The sequence below is a fragment of the Danio rerio genome, chromosome 20 (genome assembly GCF_049306965.1).
Source record: "Danio rerio strain Tuebingen ecotype United States chromosome 20, GRCz12tu, whole genome shotgun sequence".
Taxonomy (NCBI): domain Eukaryota; kingdom Metazoa; phylum Chordata; class Actinopteri; order Cypriniformes; family Danionidae; genus Danio; species Danio rerio.
The window spans coordinates 44,836,312-44,856,341 of NC_133195.1; the positions used below are offsets into that span (position 1 = coordinate 44,836,312).

Here is a 20,030-nt window from a genome sequence, read left to right on the forward strand (position 1 = left end):
GTGTGGAGAGTCCCATGAGCCTCAGCATGACGACGTGAAGCAGCAGGATGACGGTAGATGAGGTTAACTGCTTAGAAGCTACTCTAACTATCAGAAATAAAAGGCTGATTGTCTTTAAGGGCGTTCAGAACACATGCAACTGAACGGTTGAGGAGAGATTCACAAAAGATTGTAAATTCACATGACTGACAGTGTTGAGGCGATGAAAATGTTATTATACACTTCTTTTAAGGGTTCAGAAGGTCAGAGAGTAGTTTTAAAAAAGACTCAAGGAAAAAAGCAGCAGGAAAATTGTTGTAGGCTACTTATCTCTGTGCACTTATTTCAACGTTTGATGGCAGCCTTCAGCAGATCATCGCCTAGCAACTCAACTCAGCTGAATGCAGCGTCCTCTGTGCAAGGACTGCAATTTCAAGCCCTCATTTGTATTATAAAATAGACATATTCAAAGAAAAGAATATGCCATTTTGTGTAAACAGAACAGTATTTGGTCACATTGTTGCAAAACAAATGCCAGTTGTAAGTTTATATGATTAAATATAAATACAGTTTATGTTGCAATTAACCAAAAATACATTATATGAGTCAAAAATATATTTATTTGGCAAAAAAATTATTAGAATATCAAGTCAAGATCACGTTCCATGGAGATATTTTGTAGATTTCTTACTGTAAATAGATCAAACTCAATTTTAGATTAGTAATGTGTGATTTTAACAATTTAAAAGGGATGTGCACTACCTGACAAAAGACTTGTTGTCGATCCCAGGTGTAAGAGCAACAAATAATAACTTGACTTGATAATTTGGAAAAGTGGCAGAAGGTAGATTTTTCCCATGAATCATCTGTTGAACTGTATACACTGCACAAGACTTACTGGAACCCGCATGGACCCAAGATTCTCACAGAAATCAGTCAAGTTTGATGAAGAAAAAATCATGGTTTGGGGTTACATTCAGTATGGGGGTGGGCCAGAGATCTGCAGAGTGGATGACATCAACAGTTTGTTCAACAATCATTGTGCTGCCCATTACATTATAAACCACAGGAGAGGGCAGGATAGCGCTCGCTTCAGCAGGATAGCGTTTCTCCTCATACTTCAGCCTCCATATCAAAGTTCCTAAAAGCAAAGAAGGTCAAGGTGGTCCAGGATTGGCCAGCCAAGTCACCAGACATGAACGTTATCGAGCATGTGTGGGGTAAGATGAAAGAGGAGGCAGGAGGCATTGAAGATGCATTCAAATAATCTTAATGAACTCTGGGAATCAGGCAAGGACACTTTTATTTCCCTTCTAGATGACTTTATTAATAAGTTATTTGAGTCATTGCAGAGATGTATGAATGCAGTCCTCCAAGCTTATGGCAGTCGATACTCTATATATATATATATATATATATATATATATATATATATATTAGCCCCCCTGAATTATTAGCCCTCCTGTTTAATTTTTCCCCCAATTTCTGTTTAATTGAGAGATGATTTTTTTCAACACATTTCTAAACATAATAGTTTTAACTCATTTCTAATAACAGATTTATTTTATCTTTGCCATGATGACAGTAAATAATATTTGACTAGATCTTTTTCCAGACACTTCTATACAGCTTAATGTGACATTTAAAGGCTTAGTTAGGTTAATTAGGTTAACAAGGCAGGTTAGGATAATTAGGCAAGTTATTGTATAATGATGGTTTGTATGTAGACTGTCGGAAAAAAAAAGGCAGCTTAAAGGGGCTAATAATTTTGTCCCTAAGATTGTTTAAAAAAAATTAAAAACTGCTTTTCTTCTAGCCGAAATAAAACAAAAAAGACTCTGTCCAGAAGAAAAAAATATTATCAGACATACACTGAAAATTTCTTTGCCCTGTTAAACATCATTTAGGAAATATCTAAAAAATTAAAATATTCAAAGGGGGGCTAATAATTCTGACCTCAACTATAACTATATATAACTATATAACTATATATATATATATATATATATATATATATATATATATATATATATATATATATATATATATATATATATATATATATATATGAAATATGATTTATATAGCTAAATGTATAAACCAAACTCAACTAATTTAATTTCATTTGAATTTAGTTTAATTTGATGTTCCAAAACTGAGATCATTACAAATAAAATGAAAAATGACAATAAAACTTAAATAAATAACACAAATAGCACAATGTCAAATAACACAAAAAATAAACAAAGCAAAGCAAAAATAAAAAAAACTAAATCAGAACACTGCAAAACCCAATAAGTTATGGTAACAAACCCTTTGAGTTCAAAAAATAATCCTAATGAGTACTGTGAACTTAATCCATTTGAGTAATGAAGCAATTTGAGCACAGTAATACCCTATAAATGAGGAGAACTCAAACCAACTGGGTACTGTAAAACCCAATTAGTTAAGGCAACTCAAACCGTTTGAGGAAACTGATTGCAACAAACCATTTGAGTTAAAAAACTAATCTATATGAATACTGTAAACTTACTCCATTTAAATTGAAGTAATGAGGTATTTAATTAACTCATTACCTTCAACACTGAGTTCCAAACTCTTTTCAAATAAGTACAATTAACTTTCAGTCAATTTTGAGTTAACTACACTCATTTCATTTGATAAAGTTGACTGTTGGGTTTCACGGTAAATTTAAAAACTATTAAATATTAAAATAAAATATATATCATGATACAGATGCTTTTTAGAAAGTTGTTTCATGCTGTTGTGAATAGGTGACAGACTTGAACATGGATTTTATTTATGTACATTATAATGCCAAAAAAAAGCAGCATTCATCATTAAAATTATTACACCGTAAAAAAAAAAAAAAAAAATCTTAGACATTGTAACTGAAAAAGTTTAACACATTGTAAGTAAAAAAGTGTAGACCTGTTCAAAAGTGATTGATGTGAGCCATTTATTGATTAATTATTCATGTTTGTACCCTGCGCTCTGCAGTCAAATAAGCTCTTGTGCTTCATGAACTGCAACTTTCTCCTTCGTGTACAACTGTAGTTCTAATTTCCAGTGTATTACTTCAGCATTTCTCATTTTCTTTTAGATTATGCATGTCTCAGTGTGGTTCCTAACTCATTGCAAAAGAGGAACTAAAGTGTGGCAAGGCAGCGGTTTTGCCAGCGATGTGCAGTCAGTCATATTTAATTGAGCCCCAGAGTAAGTTGGACTTATAAGAGCATTCCCATTTGCTTTTTTGCAAAACATTTGCATATATTAAGTGTAAAAAAAAAAGGATATCAAATTATGTTTTTTTAAAGCTCTTACAGTACTTCTAGAGAGATTTTGCACGATAGTTGACTATCTAAAAATGCTAGAGTTTTGCCGTGCCTCTGAGGTGGGTTAATTTAGCATACTAAATAATAATCTCGGCTTCCTGTGAGACTGCTAAATCCAGTAGGTGCATATTCAACACCAACAACACAAGCAAACAACACACTGGTATTATGTGTGCTGAAATGCAGCTCTCTCTATGGGCTTTGCCATGTAAGGCTAGCTGGAGAATAACAATAGCAGGCCGTTTATCACTTGTCTTTTGTGACAGTACCTGCTCTCCCAAGGTGATTCATTCTTTGGACCATATTTTCAAGCCATCTCAGACATAACCATAGGCATATAGGCAACTGAGAATGATGAAATAGATCTTTACTAAATGTGCTGCCCTTGTGTAATAATGTTGGTATACTTCATGGGTGCTTGTAATTGCAGGTACATTGTGTGCCTTCGAGATAAATCTATTATTAAAAAAAAAAGTTAATGATGAAATGGTTTTGAATTTTACAAATTACATCGTTATCTTTAACGACCTGGAAAAAATGCAGGGTTTCACACAATTCCTTCATGCTGTCCAAAAAAATATCAATTAATTTAAAATACAAATGAAATCAAAACTATTCAACTGATTTTGTTACCTCTCATTGCTAGTTCTGTGCTGTATTTGTGCGTACCTTGGAATAAGATCCTGCAGGCGCATATGCATATATGCACAGGCAAAGCCTTGTGTTCATAATAATTACAAACATCAATGTGTCATCTAAAATCTTAAAATAATTCAATTTTGTGATAAAATAAAATATATTTTTTTAATAAAATAATGCCTAACATCTGTGTTTAGGCTTTTGGAGCTGTTTCTGTCTTTTAAAACAAGATAAGTTCTGCGAAAAAAAATCGTACTCTCCCAATTGCGAATTGAAAGTGAGGTGCAGCTTAAGTGGTTTAGTAGCCTAACTCATACACATTTATAGACTGTATTACTAAAAATATCACAATTTTAGGTAATGACATCATAAAATATGATGATATATATTCTATACTTAATTGTAATATGCAATATAAGCTTTAAATATAAATATGATGAGACAATGTTTTAATAGGCCATGAAAATGATTGGAATGACTGATATGGCCAATAGAATTCTGGTAATAAGTAAAAAGAGTGTCAATATATATATATTGACACTCTCTTTATATATATATATATATATATATATATATATATATATATATATATATATATATATATATATATATATATATATATGTGTATATATGTATATATAGTTTTTTATTTAGAATCACATTTCTAACATAATAGTTTTAATAACTATTTTAATACTACATATTTTTAAGATACTAGTATTCCGCTTAAAGTGCACTTTAAAGGCTTAACTATAAGTTAATTAGGGTAAAGTTAGGGTAATTAGGCAAGTTATTGTATAACAGTGATTTGTTCTAGACAATAAAACAATTGCTTATGTACGCTAATGATATTAACCTTAATTTTTTTTTTTAACATGAGTGCGTTGTATTGTTGTTTATTTAAAACTGTCATAGCAGTCAGTTATTTTGAAGAGAAATAAACATATGTTAAATAAATATATGTTTTACAGTCATTGTAGCAGACTAAGACATAACATCTTGGTTTTGCAGTGAGGAGCCCCGCCTTCACTCTTAAGCAATGTGTAGGCATTTGAACCCACATAGGCGCACAACTAACACGCTCTGCGCTTGACTTTAGACTTTAGTCTTTAAAACAGGAACATTTATTTTACCCCAGTATATTCAATGAGGGGACACAATGGTGCAGTGGGTACCACTTTCGCCTCACAGCAAGAAGGTCGCTATGGTTCGAGCCTCGGCTGGGTTAGTTGGTGTTTCTGTGTGGAGTTTGCATGTTCTCCCAGTGTTCATGTGGGTTACCTCCGGGAGCTCCGGTTTCCCCCACAAGTCCAAAGACATGCGGTTCAGGTGAACTGGGTATGCTAAAATTGACCGTAGTGTATGAGTGTGTGTGTGAATCAGTGTTTATGGGAGTTTCCCAGAGTTGGGTTGCAGCTGGAAAGGCATCTGCTGCGTAAAATCTTGCCACTGTGGCGACCCCTAATTAATAAAGGGATTAAGCTGAAAAAAAAGAATATTCAATGGAGCTTCTGCGATAGTCTGCCGATGGTCTGATAGGCACGTGCATGTAAACGGCTTTTTGTCTTGTTTTACGCTTGAGCAACTAAATGAATGGCAAAATCTATTTATTGTATTTTAATTACATTACAACTTTAATACTGTAAAATGAACCGTATAAAATAGAAAAAAAGTCACAATAACCATTAACTGGAAGTTTATCAGTATGTGAAGAAACACTAGCTCCGCATATACCCTATTGTTTAATAAAAAGCCATTATCTTAATAATAGGCAGGTCATAAGCCGGTATTTAATAGCGGTAATTGGTACTACACTAAAAAAAAATCCTGCTTGACTTAAACTTTTAAGCTGAATCAAATTAGCCTTATGAATCCATTGAACTTATATTATGTTAAACTGACTTAAAACAGCTTGCTTAACTTATAAAATTAAGTTAGAACATGATTAACTTAATTTAATAAGTTAAAATGAACTAAAAACATGACTAACTGATCATTTAATATTTTACAGTATATATATATATATATATATATATATATATATATATATATATATATATATATATATATATATATATATATACATACACATTTAGGCATACATAGTATTTAATAGTTTATTATCTCTTTTGTTAAATAGTTGGTTTACTCTCCAAATTCAGCTAAAAACATATGTATAATAATAATTATTATTATTATATTATTATTATTATTATTATTATGGCAATGCAGTGGCGCAGTAGCAGTAGGTAGTGCTGTCGCCTCACAGCAAGAAGGTCGCTGGTTTGAGCCTCGGCCGGGTCAGTTGGCGTTTCTGTGTGGAGTTTGCATGTTCTCCCTGCGTTCGCGTGGGTTTCCTCCGGGTGCTCCGGTTTCCCCCACAGTCCAAAGACATGCAGTACTGGTGAATAGGGTAGGTTAAATTGTTCATAGTGCATGTGTGTGAATGGGTTTGTGTGGATGTTTCCCAGAGATGGGTTGCAGCTGGAAGGGCATCCGCTGCATAAAACATACGTATGATGGATAAGTTGGCGGTTCATTCCGCTGTGGCGACCCTAGATTAATAAAGGGACTAAGCCGAAAAGAAAATGAATGAATGAATAATATTATTAATAATAATAGTAATAATTATTATTATTATTATTATTACTAGAAGTATTATTATTATTATTATTATTATTATTATTATTATTATTATTATTATTATTATTATTATTATTATTAGACATGCATTTGAATGACTTTTTTATTGTAAACAATAATAGCCTGGCATAGTGCTTTATTTTTAGCTCCTGTCCACCTACCAGAACTTTTCCAAAAATCGTATTTTTTAACGACTTGTACATTACATCACATCTAAAAAAGAGAAAATAAAGCGAAGGACAGACAGGAGGCGGAGATCAAAAGAAAACCGTGACCAACGGAACTGACGTCACTGGCATAATGTAAACTGTTGAGATGATCCATGGTAACAGACTCAGTGCAGCAACACCGCTCGACACACACACACACAGACAGACACACACACGGGATCCGACAGATATGCCTCGGTCCTGGATCACACCTGCACCGGCTCTCGCTTCCCAAATACGAGCGGCGTCTGGACGCGCGCCGTCGGCCATTTAAACGCGACGCACCTGCCGGGGATCCAAAAAACATTTGATGTATTCCTCAAATAAATCAACTGTCAGTTCAGAAGAAGCGACGAAATGTGTGGTTAAACTGCCTCTCATCTCTTCCCACCTTCTTTCTCACAGACACATTTTTAATCCGGATGAAATAATGACTATTGTGGATTAACGTCTATTTTTTATTCTTCCTCTTCTTCTTCGCTTTATCGGGATCGGAGGATCATCTGCCTTTTACCCATTTGCCGTTACAGTCTTTATATTACAGGCATAGTAATATAATATCGTGAAGATGGCGACTGGAGCGGGCTGGCAGCACTATTACAACCCCGCTGGCAGCGCATCGACGGGGAAATATAACAGCACCTCCACTTCAACATCCACCAGCACGTCCTTCCCGTCCGGTTTAACCCTCGAGTACACGCAGGACCTGCATCTGAAGATGAGCAAGAAGATCGCGCAGCTGACCAAGGTAATTTTGAGCGCCTTTTGGGGATGCGTAATGCCATGTGTGCTGGCTGAGCGATGCGCATTGGAGGTGCCGGAGACCCCGGTCAAAATGACAACAGGCTGGCCTTCAGTTCAGATTAACTCCAGAATGCGTAGATGAGGTCAAAATAGGCTGATTTGGGCGAATGTTTTATTAAAATAAACATTTGAATTACTTGTTTTCCTCAAAAACGTTGGAGAATTTCAATTATTGCGTTGTCAATTGAGAATTTATCATTACATTTTAACGATATTTTATGAAAAATAATCATATTAAATTTGTATTTAATGTTTGTGATTAAAATATACTGCTAAGACATAAAAATAAATCAAAATTGTCCGATTTGGTTAAGTATTTTACTAAAATATACATTTGAATTACTTTTATTTCTCAAAAATGTGTTGAGTAAGAACATCAGTTATTGCTTTCTTTTTTTTAGCTATAATATATTATGAGGACTTATAATTACATTTTTAACGATATTTCATACTGAATTCATATTTAATGTTTGTAATTAACCTACTTACATATATATTAATAAATTAAAGTTGGCACATATGGAGCATTATATTCAATATACATCTGAATTACTTGCGTAAAACATTAAATGAGAATTTCAATTATTGCTTAGTCAATTTGTTTAGCTATAATTATGAGAACTTACAATTCAATTTTTTGTGATATTTGTTAGAATTTGTCATATTGATTTCATATTTGATGTTTGAGATTAACATTTATTGCTTACATATTTAAAAATAAATCAAAATTGGCTGATATCTTTGAGTATTTTATTCAAATATACGTTTGAATTACTTGCATTTCTCAAAAACGTTGAATGAGAATTTCTGAATGTTGCTTTGTCAATTTCTTTAGCTATAATACAATATGGAAACTTATAATTAAACATTTCAATGATATTTTTTAAAATAATCATATTGAATACAGGAAAAGAATTTCAATTATTGCATTGTCAATTTTTTAAGCTATAATAGGTTGAGAACTTATTACATTTTCAATTATATTTTATAGAAATAATTATATAACATTTTTATTTAATGTTTCTGTTTAACCTATACAGCTTACATATATATGAATAAATGAAAATTGGCTGATATGGACGGATATTTTATTAAAAAATACATTTAAATTACTTGCGTTTCTCAAAAACTTCGAAGGAGAATTTCAATTATTGCGTTGTTAATTCTTTTTAGCTGTAATACATTATGAGAACTTATTACATTTTCAACAATATTTTATAGAAATAATCATATTGAATTTTTATTTAATATTTGTGATTAACCTATACTGCTTACAAATATAAAAATAAAATAAAATTGGCTAATATGGAGTATTTTATTCAAATATACGTTTGAATTACTTTAGTTTCTCAAAAAGTTGAATGAGAATTTCAATTATTGCTGTCAAATTTTTTTTTAGCTGTAGTATATTATGAGGATTCATAAGTAAATTGTCAATGATAATTGATAGAAATAGTCATATTGAATTCACATTCAAATTAACTCATACTACTTACATATATAAAAATAAATCAAAATTGTCTGATATGGGTGAGAATTTTCTTAAAATATACATGTACATTTGAATTACTTTCAATTATATTGAATTCATATTTAATGTTTGTATTTAACCTATACTGCTCACAAATATTAAAGAAATCTAAATTGGCTGATATGATGGGGTATTTTTTAATATACATCTAAATTACTTGCAATAAACATTGAATAAGAATTTCAAAGATTACTTTTTCAATTTGTTTAGCTTAAATACATTATGAGAACTTACAATTACAATTTAATTCACGTTTAATGTTTGTAATTAACCTATACTGGTGAGATATCTAAAAATAAATCAAAATTGTCTGCTATGGGCAGTATTTTATTGAAATATACATTTGCATTACTTTTTCTCAAAAGTATTGAATGAGAACTTCAGTATTGCTGTCTTTTTTAGCTATAATATATTATGAGGACTTATAATTAAAATTTCAACAATGTCTATAAAAATAATAATCATGAATTTATATTTAATGTTTGTGATTAACCTTTACTGCTTACATATAAAAGAATAAATCAAAATTGGCTTATGGACTATTTTATTAAAACAAACATTAAAATTAGGCAACTTGTGTTTCTCAAAAACGCTGAATAAGAATTACAATTAATTTGTTTTTCCAATTTTTTTTTAACTTCATTATGGGAATCATAGTTAAAATTTCAATGTTATTTTATAGAAATAATCATATTGAATTCATAATTAATGTTTGTGATTAACCTATACTGCTTACATATATAAGAATAAATCAAAATAGGTAGTAGGTATTAAGATATTTGCTGTTTATTAGGATGTGTAAAGCTCACATTCTTCATGATCTTATTCTACATGTTACATGTTACTTTAACAACTAATAATAAGCTGTAAATTAGGAGTTTATTAAGGCAACATCCTTAGTTAATGGTTTATCAATAGCATACCTGTAAATGTAATATTAAATATAGTTTTACCTTTAAAAATAAAGTGTAAACAAATATTGAACTATAATGTTTATAAAAATACATTCATGAAAATAAATTCATATTTGATCAGATATTTATAATAATATATTATCCTTGTCAGCAATTATTTAATATTTAAATGTAGAATTGATTTTGTTTATGTAGAAAACAGCACCGTTTAAAAAAATATGACACATCTGATATGATTGTCATGAATTATTATTATTATTTATTTATTTATTTATTTATTTATTTATTTATTTATTCTTCCAAAGTAATTTTGAAGATGTATACATGTATGGTTCTTATGGGACCAAGTCCGTGTAGGAAAAGCAGTAACTGTGCAGAAAAAAAAATAAAAACGTATGTATGTGTGTTTGCTGAATATTCTTCTTATTATAATCAAATACTCGAGTAGGCAAGTAAATTTCTATAAAATAAGTGAACAAGATGATTTGAATATTTAAAGTCAGCAAACATTTAAACTGAAAATTATCATTTTGAATAAATTTAAGATATCTTATTAATATATTATTATTATATTATTATTAAGATATATTATTATTAATATATTTTCAAGATGTGTATGAAAAGCAACCAATATGTGTGCACTGTGCAGCATACAGTCTGTGTGAATATTTTTATTAGTTTAGTAATCATCACTCGGTGCACCTGGTTAACAGAATCCCAGTGATTGATCATATTTAGAATAATTTATTAATAATTTATCAGTATATTTAGATTTTTTTCTGTTTTATTTTAAATTGTTCCCATATTGTCACTGATGTAATTTCACAGGTTGATAGCTGTGAGACAGAAAGTGTCAACATTTCTTACTGATATTCTAGTTCCCTCAAAGAGTAGCGCTGCAAAGTCCCCGAAAGCGTCTTATTACTCAAGTCCTGTCTGAAAGGATCATAGCTACATAATCTGAAAAGCCTTCTAGGCAAATTTGTATTTCTCACAAGATCTCACATTCATTTTTGTTTCTAATTGTATGTGGTCTTGGAAAGTGAACAAATTAAATGAATATATTCATAAATTATTTAAGTTTGCTGAATCTAGCACAGCCAATTTTGACCCTGTTTATGCATTCAAGTGGGGTTTTTGGGTTGAAGCTTGTTGTGTGTACTTAATTTAGAGCATCTTCAAAAAAACGGTCATCATCCTCTATCCTCATGTTGCTCTGTACTGAAAGATTGAAATTTACAGTGTGTCTGTATGTTCACCGAATTGTTTTTTTCTCGAGCTGAGCGTTTGTTTTCTGTTTTTGTTTTTAATGGTAGCGGCACATTTTTTGAGCAACATAGCAAGTCACTGAGTGGGCGTATTACAGTCATCATTCAGTATTTTTTTTTAAATGTTGCATAGAAAAACGCATTGCCCACCCCTGTCAATCACAGTGGAGAAGGGGTGGGACAATAACCCTCAACTGTCAATAAATAATCAGCTGAAGGCTTGAACATCCCATTTTCCTTTTAAGGCAAGTAATTTCACTTGGCGGCCATCTTTGAAACACTTCTCAGGCAGTATACTCTGTAATTCTGTTTGAATGGGGAAACAATACATTCTCTAAAATTGCTTGCCAAGCCTACGATTACATTAAATATTAGGAATCATCAATTAAATTAAACAACAACTGTCTCTTCAAAACGTTCGAATCATACGACATCTGCAGAAACTCCAACACAATCTCATGGCAATTCATAACTTTTTGATTTAGTGGCTAATTCGTATGAATTCGTACGATCTAGTTCATACAATTTAGTACGATTTGCTCATCCCCCAATGATGGTTGGGTTTAGGGGTGGGGTTAAGTGCCACGCCTCCTTTTTAAAGTCGTACAATTTCGTACGACTGAACTCGTACGAATTCGTACGAATTAGCCACTAAACTGGCAAAACGTAAAATACTTACGTTTTCTCGTAAGATCAGGCTGGAAACTCACATCTGGTCCTCCCCCCTCCTCTGGAGAATTGTCAGTCTATAACGATCGCTGATTGGCTCCTGTACTAAAAGGCAAGGCTTCATTTGCCATATTAATCGTTACACTTTTCCCCATTTAAAACTTATACGAGTGATATTGTCTTGTGTATTCTAATCTTTGACGATAGCTGTCAACTAAAAAAAACACACACAGCCGAGCGTTTTAAGAACTGATTTCTGCAGCACAAAAACGCTTCAATTGACACGCAAAAAGCTTAAAGGGCCATGACCCCCCCCCCCCCCCCCCCCCCCCACCCCCATCTCAGCAGGGTGTTTTCACACCTGTAGTTTGAAAAAAGTCAGGAAAGTGGTTGAGTCCAGCTCTTTTTAGGTGGGAGTGGCGGGGGAGTGCAAGAGGGAAGGTTTTGCATAAACATGTGAGTTTCTGTTTGGGCAAAACCACACAGACACAGGAGAGAAAGACAGTGACTGTTTACATGGACATCAGTAATCGAATTATTTGGCAAATTATTAATTTGTAGACTTTAACTGAGGTTTGATTTTTCACTTTCATTCAGGAACATTTCATGCATGCCCCCTGTGACAAATGAAATATTGGATGCGAGGAACTGCTGGAAGAGTGTAGTTTTAATGGAATGTTGGATACCGCACGCCTTATAGGGAAAAAAAAACCCTCTGCATTTCTTGGTAACTTAGATGCACTCGGTATGTAGCATCAGAAAGCTGTGTGTGTATAGACTATACTGTCACAAAATGCGGGGGAAATCCTACACGGCGGTAATAGTTGGATTAAGGTGTTTACATTCGGAGAGCAGCATATACAGCAGAATTTTCTGTCCATAATTTTGTAGTAATATTAACGTCCTGTAAACATAGTAACTAAACATTCAGTTTTCACCATTTCCAGAAGAGTAAAAAATGTTCCTTACAAACTTATTTTTATCACATGTTAGCAAACCACAGTAATCCATACGTGAGTCCAGCTGCGCTCAATTTGAAAAACAAAACCTTCGTTGCAGCACATTTATAAAAGTAACACTGATGACCCATGTCTCCAAACAATTCTTCTTCCTCCACTTGTTTCAATTCCAGTTGCCCACACAACGTTGCGTCTCTCTCTGCCGTCTGAATGTATGAACAGGTAAAAGCAGTCTTAGAAGCTATCATGCATATTCATGAAGTTGCACCTCATTCACAGTAGAGCGCACTGATTGGTTCGAACCAAGTCTTGCTCATAAATCAATGCTGAAAGCTCAAAGACATCAAGTTGTACTTGCCCGTACAGACATCCTCTCTACACGCTGGAATTTACACAAGAATCTAATCGCAGTGACGGAGCTTCAAAATTTCTTTTCAAACTAGAGGAACGAATTTGCTCGAAATAATGCAAAAGCAATCAATGTTCACTTTTTAGTGAAATATATGTGTCCTAATAGTGTTTTCAGCAGCATGGCACACATATATCACTGTCAACATCTCAAAGCATGTATTTTGGTTTCGTGACCCTTTACCGTCCAAATGAACCGGAAGCTGTAACCATTTTTTTTCTCCATATTGGAAAAACAAAGTTTTAAATGAGAAAACTGTGGGCGTGGCTTGTTTTTTCTACTGTGAGCTGATTGGATGTAGTAAAGTAGGCATCATTCTCCATTTCTGTTGGTGTCAAAACAAACAGTTGGAGGGGTGTGGTTAAGTATGTCTAGCCCCTGTAAACTGTGCTATGGTTGCCTTGCCTCTGAGTTCTTCTGATTGGTGCACTGCTACGGAACTGACAGTGATAAGCTGCACTGCATGCTTTTTTTTAACTTGACACGGTGTTTAAAAAAACAGGGTGCTCACATATACAGAGCTTCAAAAGACATGAAATGCAAGCGTAATGGTCACACAGGACCACCAAGCACAAGTTTACATTGAAAAACAAATGTAAAGTAGTGTATTAGACAGGACAAATTCTTTTGTCTAAAAATGTAAAATAGTTAATGCATGATTTTAATATATTAGGGTTTGGAATTATACATTTTTTTGTAAAGTTAATGGCTGTTCATCTGCCATTATAATCACTTGCATTAAAATTCCGTGTGTTATTTCTGTTCTTCAGTCTGTGAATATTAAAAACACCTGCTGTTTAGTGTAATCCTCTGATCCTGGAATATGGGAATGGCATGTTTTATAAACCTGCCTCAGCTATTAATTTTCGGGTATTAGAGATCCCACAGTCGTGGACAGCCTGGAAATATCAGTGAGCTGAATTTAGCAGTACTGAAAAAGACATACAAATTTCTCTAGTGAATATAGATTTTCCTGTGAAATATCTCATGTTGTAGATATTGATGCTGAGAGCTAAACTTGCTTGAAAGCTGGTGGTCGATTTGTGAGTCGTTTGTTCTTTTGAGTTGATTCTTTTGAAATAATTTAACCAAACTGCTTCACAGGATGGTCTAAGATTCTTTAGTGAATTTACCCTGTATCATCTGTTGTAAGGATCAATGTCTACATTTGTATTGTGAGCCAGCTGTTCTATTAATTTGGTTCTTTTGTAATGAATTGGTCTAACTGGCTGTAGTGAGTCATTTGTTGATATAAAGATTTCGTCTGGTTTGGAAATGAATATTATTAAGAAAAAAAATGACATAGTATACCCAAACATAGTCAAAGTTACTGATCTATGGAAGGTAGTGGATTTTTATTGCAAGCTAACTTATCTTTTGAGTTTGTTCTTTCGTAATTAACTTGTTCATAGAATGGTCAGAATGATTCTTTAGTTAGCAAATTTGTCTTGAATCATTTGTTGATCTGATAATTTTTATATTAGGATTATTATAATTGACATTAACTCTTCACATAAAAAGTCTACTCTCTTTTAATTCATCAATTTGTAATTGTTTTGTACTTTGAAGTCAATTGCTTAAAATAAATGATCCAATTGGTTCACAGGATGAATCATTTGTCATATCCATTCTGATTTTCTATTTAAGTGTCTACTTTGGAAATAAATATGATTTAGAAATCAAGTATAATTTAATCTTCACATACCCAAATTCTCTATTGCATATTTTGTAATTGCGAATCAGTTTTTGTAGTTCTATTGTAAAGAACCTTAAAAGGATAGTGTGATTTATCTGTGAATCTGTCTCAATCATTAAAGTGAAATCAAATAGAAACTTGTTCACAGCAGAGTTTACCGATACTATGTTCGTATACTGTATACACAAGTATGTTAGTACACTGTAGTTTGTAAACAATAGTATCATCTTTAACGGCCTATCTACAATACACAATGTTGCATGTGGAAAAGTCACTAAAATGCTGTATCATCTAAATCGGTTCATTTCTGTTCCTGTCAATATGATTAAGTAGCTTCAACAACAGCAACAATCGCTAAAAAAGAACAACTCACAAAGTGAAATGTTTAATTATTTTGGAGTTTTACCTGATAAGAATAAAAAAAAAAAAAACAATAGACGAAAAACCCAAAAGAGCAACAGGAAACACTTAAACAATTTTTAACACCTCATATAGCCTAATTCTGTTGGAAAAATGCTCTTTTTACAAATTTCATTTGGCATCATTTGTATCTTTATTTTGATGTATTTTTGTTGGCCAGATATCTACAAAATAAACAAAAAGAACTAATAAATTTTAGGTGGTGACATGCAAATAATAATGCATTTTTCAATAATAAGGAAATTATAAATTAAATTCAGGTAGACCTATTATAAGATATAAAATATAGTATTTCTGACAATTGTTTTATAATTTGAGTTATGAATTACAGTATCGCAATATGATTTGGTATCATGGTACTTCAACTGGTATAGTGATGTAAGATCAATTAATGGGATCACGACAACCCTAGTTCACAGAATGGTCAGAAGTATTCATTAACAATTCTGTCTTGATATACTTGTTGATATATTGACTGGATCTTTGTTTGTGTCTACTTTGAGGATTAGTATTTTTGAAAAATCAAATATAATATCTTTAGGTACCTAAAAGCTTCTAATCTGTGTAATCTTGTTCATTTTTTCCATGAACCAATTGTTCTTTTAAGTTGGTTCTTTTGTAATTAATTTCTTCACAGAATGATCCGAAAGATTCGATTTCGAATCTGTCTTGAGTCATTTGTTGATATGAATGCTTCTGCTTATGGAATCAAATATCACCGTTGGTTTTATTGTGCCTTCTTGTACTCCTTGTAAAGGCAAGGTTCTGCAAAGCTTTGATTTGTGTTTTTGTCGCCTAACCGTAAGTAAAGGAATTGGTTCAGGAGTACAACTGCATGCAACAAACCACATATTTTATTGAACCCGAACCTTAAAATTCATGCGTGCAACCATTCGAATTCCTTGCATCATAAATTAGCATAAAATTATTTGACTCAGTCACAACCTCAAGCTGATCTGCTGCTTTATGAGTGCCTGTTCATGCAGGGTGGTCCTGACTGAAGTTCATTCGTCCTTGGGGAGCTCAAACTGTGATTCATAAATGAGATTACAATGCTTTGACTGAGTATTGATGCGCCTGTCAGACTATCATTAAACATGGACACTGGGTCATTGCTTTTAAAGGGTATGTGAGGCACAAGGAGTTGATGTGTCATCAAAAAGTGCACAAAGGATTTATGACATTTGAGTAATTACATTTGCTATGAATATTTTATTTATCCAGGTGATCTGTTGCCTCACAGCAAGAAGGACCCTGGTTTAATTCCATCTGGGTTTCTGTGTGGAGCTTGCATGTTTTTCTATGTTCGCTTGGGTTTCCTTTGGGTGCTTCCCCACAGTCCAAAGACCTGCGCTATAGGTGAATTGGATAAACTAAATCGGCCGTAGTTTATGAGTGTTGGGTTGTGGCTGGAAGGGCTTTCGTCGTGTAAAACACATGCTGAAATAGTTGGCGGTTCATTCTGCTGTGGCGATCTCTGATATATAAGGGACTAAGCAGAAAGAAAATGAATGAATGAATGAATGAATCTCTGATTGTTCACTTGAATTATATGTAAAGGGGTGGTCCACTACGATATCATATTTTAAACTTTAGTGAATGTGTAACGTAGCTGTGTGAACATAAACAACATCTCTAAATGTAGAACGCTCAAAGTTTAATGCAAAGGGAGACATTGGCTTTTACAGAGATAGCTTTGTAAAGCCTTCAGCGAATTAATTTGGGGACTACATAGAAATAAAGAGACCATAGACGCTTCAGGTTACGTGCATGCACCACACCCTGCACAGCAACGGGGCATGTCCAGGGCGCTGTTATGTTATAGCAGAGAAAGCTAAAATGCTGCTTTTTTCACAGAGCTTCTTCTGTTTCTGTATTTGGGCTTCCATAGGACACGACACAAAGAGAGAAGTGCTTACAGTTTAATGTTAATTATGTACCAGAGATTTATCAAAAATATATAGCTAGCATTTGATAAAGGAGAACTTCCAGTTCAGTGCCGGATTCAGCTAAAACTCCTCTAACTGATGTAGCTGTGGATTGTGAGCCACAACCTGTAAGTGTTTTTATTTGTTAAAATCTATCTATTACATGCACAGTTTCTAGCATTAACAGTATGTTGTAGCAAGGATGTAACCAATGGAGAATGTTATTTGGCAGCGCTAACAATTTAGCTACAAATTCATATTTATCAGTCAAACTGCTGTAAACACCCACAATTTTTAGCAGCACTGCAGTGTTTCTTTATGCGGCCGCTTTTCTTGTGTTCTACATCTCAAATAACGAACTCACAAAAGATATGTGAACATTTCATATTACTTACACATGCTTATTCCAAATATATGTGAAATAGACTTGTCAGATTTTATTTTAGAGAGCATCCGTAAGGTTCAGCTGTGTGCTCTTTATTTTCTGTTTGAGCTGCTGTTTACACATCGCAAAAGCGCATGCTTGTAGGGGCGTGACGTGGAGCCAATACGCAATACGCATTATGTTAGCTGACCAATCAGAGCCTCTTGACGGCAGGCTTTCAAATGAACTAGGAAATATGACAGTCATTTTCAGGTTAACAGAGTAGCTGTAAATAATCAATGTAAGATTTATGAAAAAAAAAGCATGATTTTCTACAACTGAAACGTGCTCACATTGGTTTGCATCTTATTAACACAACCAAGCCTTAAAAATACACTGTGAACAACCCCTTTATTGAAATTAGTGCACTAATTTGATGTTTTAAATGTTCTTGATCAGTGTTGGGGAAAGTTACTTTTGAAAGTAATGCATAACAATATTGAGTTACTTTTCAAAAAAGTAATTAGTTGCGTTACTTGGTTACTTTTATGGGACATAATACGTTACATTACTTTTGCATTACTTGATGTCTTTTAGAACATGCATTTTTTTTCCTCTTTTTTGTATAGAGGAGCTCTACAATAAACAACACAGTTACAAACACACACACACACACATTAAAAAAAGAATCATTTAGGATAATGTTATCTTCTGAGAACTTCCTGACCGCAGAGCTACACATGCCATATGTGCAAATTAAGTAAAATTACTGTCCATTGAGAAATCTCCTTCTCTTCGATGCTTTCAAAATAATGAGAATACTTCCATCGCAAAAATGTAAGGCTCTTAAAAAGAAAATAATAATAATAATAATTAATTAATTAATTAGTTCAACAAAAAAGTAACTTGCTTTATTTTTTTTTAAGTAACTAAAATAATAATATTGTTTTAATTAATGCATTACATAGAAAAGTAATATTATTACGTAACTCCCATTGCTTGTAATAAATTACCTTTAACTCTGTTCCTTACATTGTTTTCCATGTCTCCAGTATTAGATTTATGTTCCTCCAAGGTCAATGTAATACTTAAAAGCACATAGTGTACAGTACATTGCAGCATCACATTTTGACGCATGGTCAACCCTGGTGGCGCAGACATTGCTGGGTATCATTAATGAAGGGATGCGATGGGAACTTAATGCTCATGACAAGGAGTAGTATCTAATGTAGGCCTGCACAATGTATTGCAAAATAATTGTTATTGCGATAACAGTATATGCAATATACATTGCAGACGTACGATAAACTACATTTATTTTATGAATTGGTTGTTTATCTAAATTTGACCTATCAAATGGGGGCTTTACTATCTTCATCCCCACCTTCTCAGTAGTTGCTGTTCTGCTATTGGTTGGAGTGGCTCAGAGGTAAACCCAAAGCTGAAAATAAATACTTAGAAAAGACAACTGGCAGTCAGAGTCAGGTTTTTGCTCATTCATAATGTTAAAGACCAGGGGCCTCATGTACGAAGACTTGCGTGGAAATCATACTAAAACATTGCGTACGGAAAGCTGTAAATGTGCCCCCTCCTCAATAAAATAAACCCCCCCTTGCCTCCACTTTGTATGAATATGCTAATGACTCTACTTTGGCAAAACCCAACGAAAAAGCAATGGCAAAAGCAAGCCAAAAGAGAAACTTTGAACAGAATGTGAATTGAAGGTGCTGCTTTCGGAGGTAGACCGGAGAAAAACTGTTTTATTTGCAAGTTTGTCCTCTGGAATTAATAACAAAAGAAAAAATAGAGTGGGGAGAGTTTTTTTTTTTTTTTTTTTTATAGTGGGGAGAGGTTAGCTGATGCGGTTAACACAGTTGGGTCTGAACATCACACTGAGTGTCTTAAAAAAGAAATCGTGAGATCTATAGGTGTAAAATTTTGTAGTGATTTAACAGCCTAAGTGGTGCTGCTCGCTAAACCCATGGCAACATGTTTCGATACATTCAAGCAAGAACTCGGTTCGAATCCAGCGGCTGATGAACTTATTCTTTTTTTCCCCGCTACATATCAGATTTTGCCTATATACGCAGAATTATCATGAGAAAGACAAGTAGGACTCATTAATAAGTCTGTGCATCAAATTTAATTTGAATGGAAATGTTTCTGATTCACGTATGCCAGTTCATCCTCAGATCATGGTACCTTTATAGAAATGTGTGTGCAGTAGATTGCTCCGATTACATTGGGAAAACCGGCGACCGCT

At 33.2% G+C, this 20,030-nt stretch overlaps 1 protein-coding gene across 4 annotated transcripts in view; it reads left to right on the forward strand.

Moving 5' to 3' along the window:
• Nucleotides 1–6,932: 6,932 nt before the first annotated feature.
• The window catches only part of fam184ab (family with sequence similarity 184 member Ab), a 250,893-nt gene continuing 237,795 nt past the window's right edge, over nt 6,933–20,030 (forward strand). For all 4 annotated transcript variants that reach the window (XR_012396026.1, XR_012396027.1, XM_678210.10 and 1 more), the window contains exon 1: nt 6,933–7,553. Coding sequence is in view for 2 of the 4 variants with exons in the window: in XM_678210.10 (XP_683302.2) it covers nt 7,374–7,553 (180 nt within the window). In the remaining 2 variants the exon portion in view is untranslated. The remainder of the gene's footprint in view (nt 7,554–20,030) is intronic.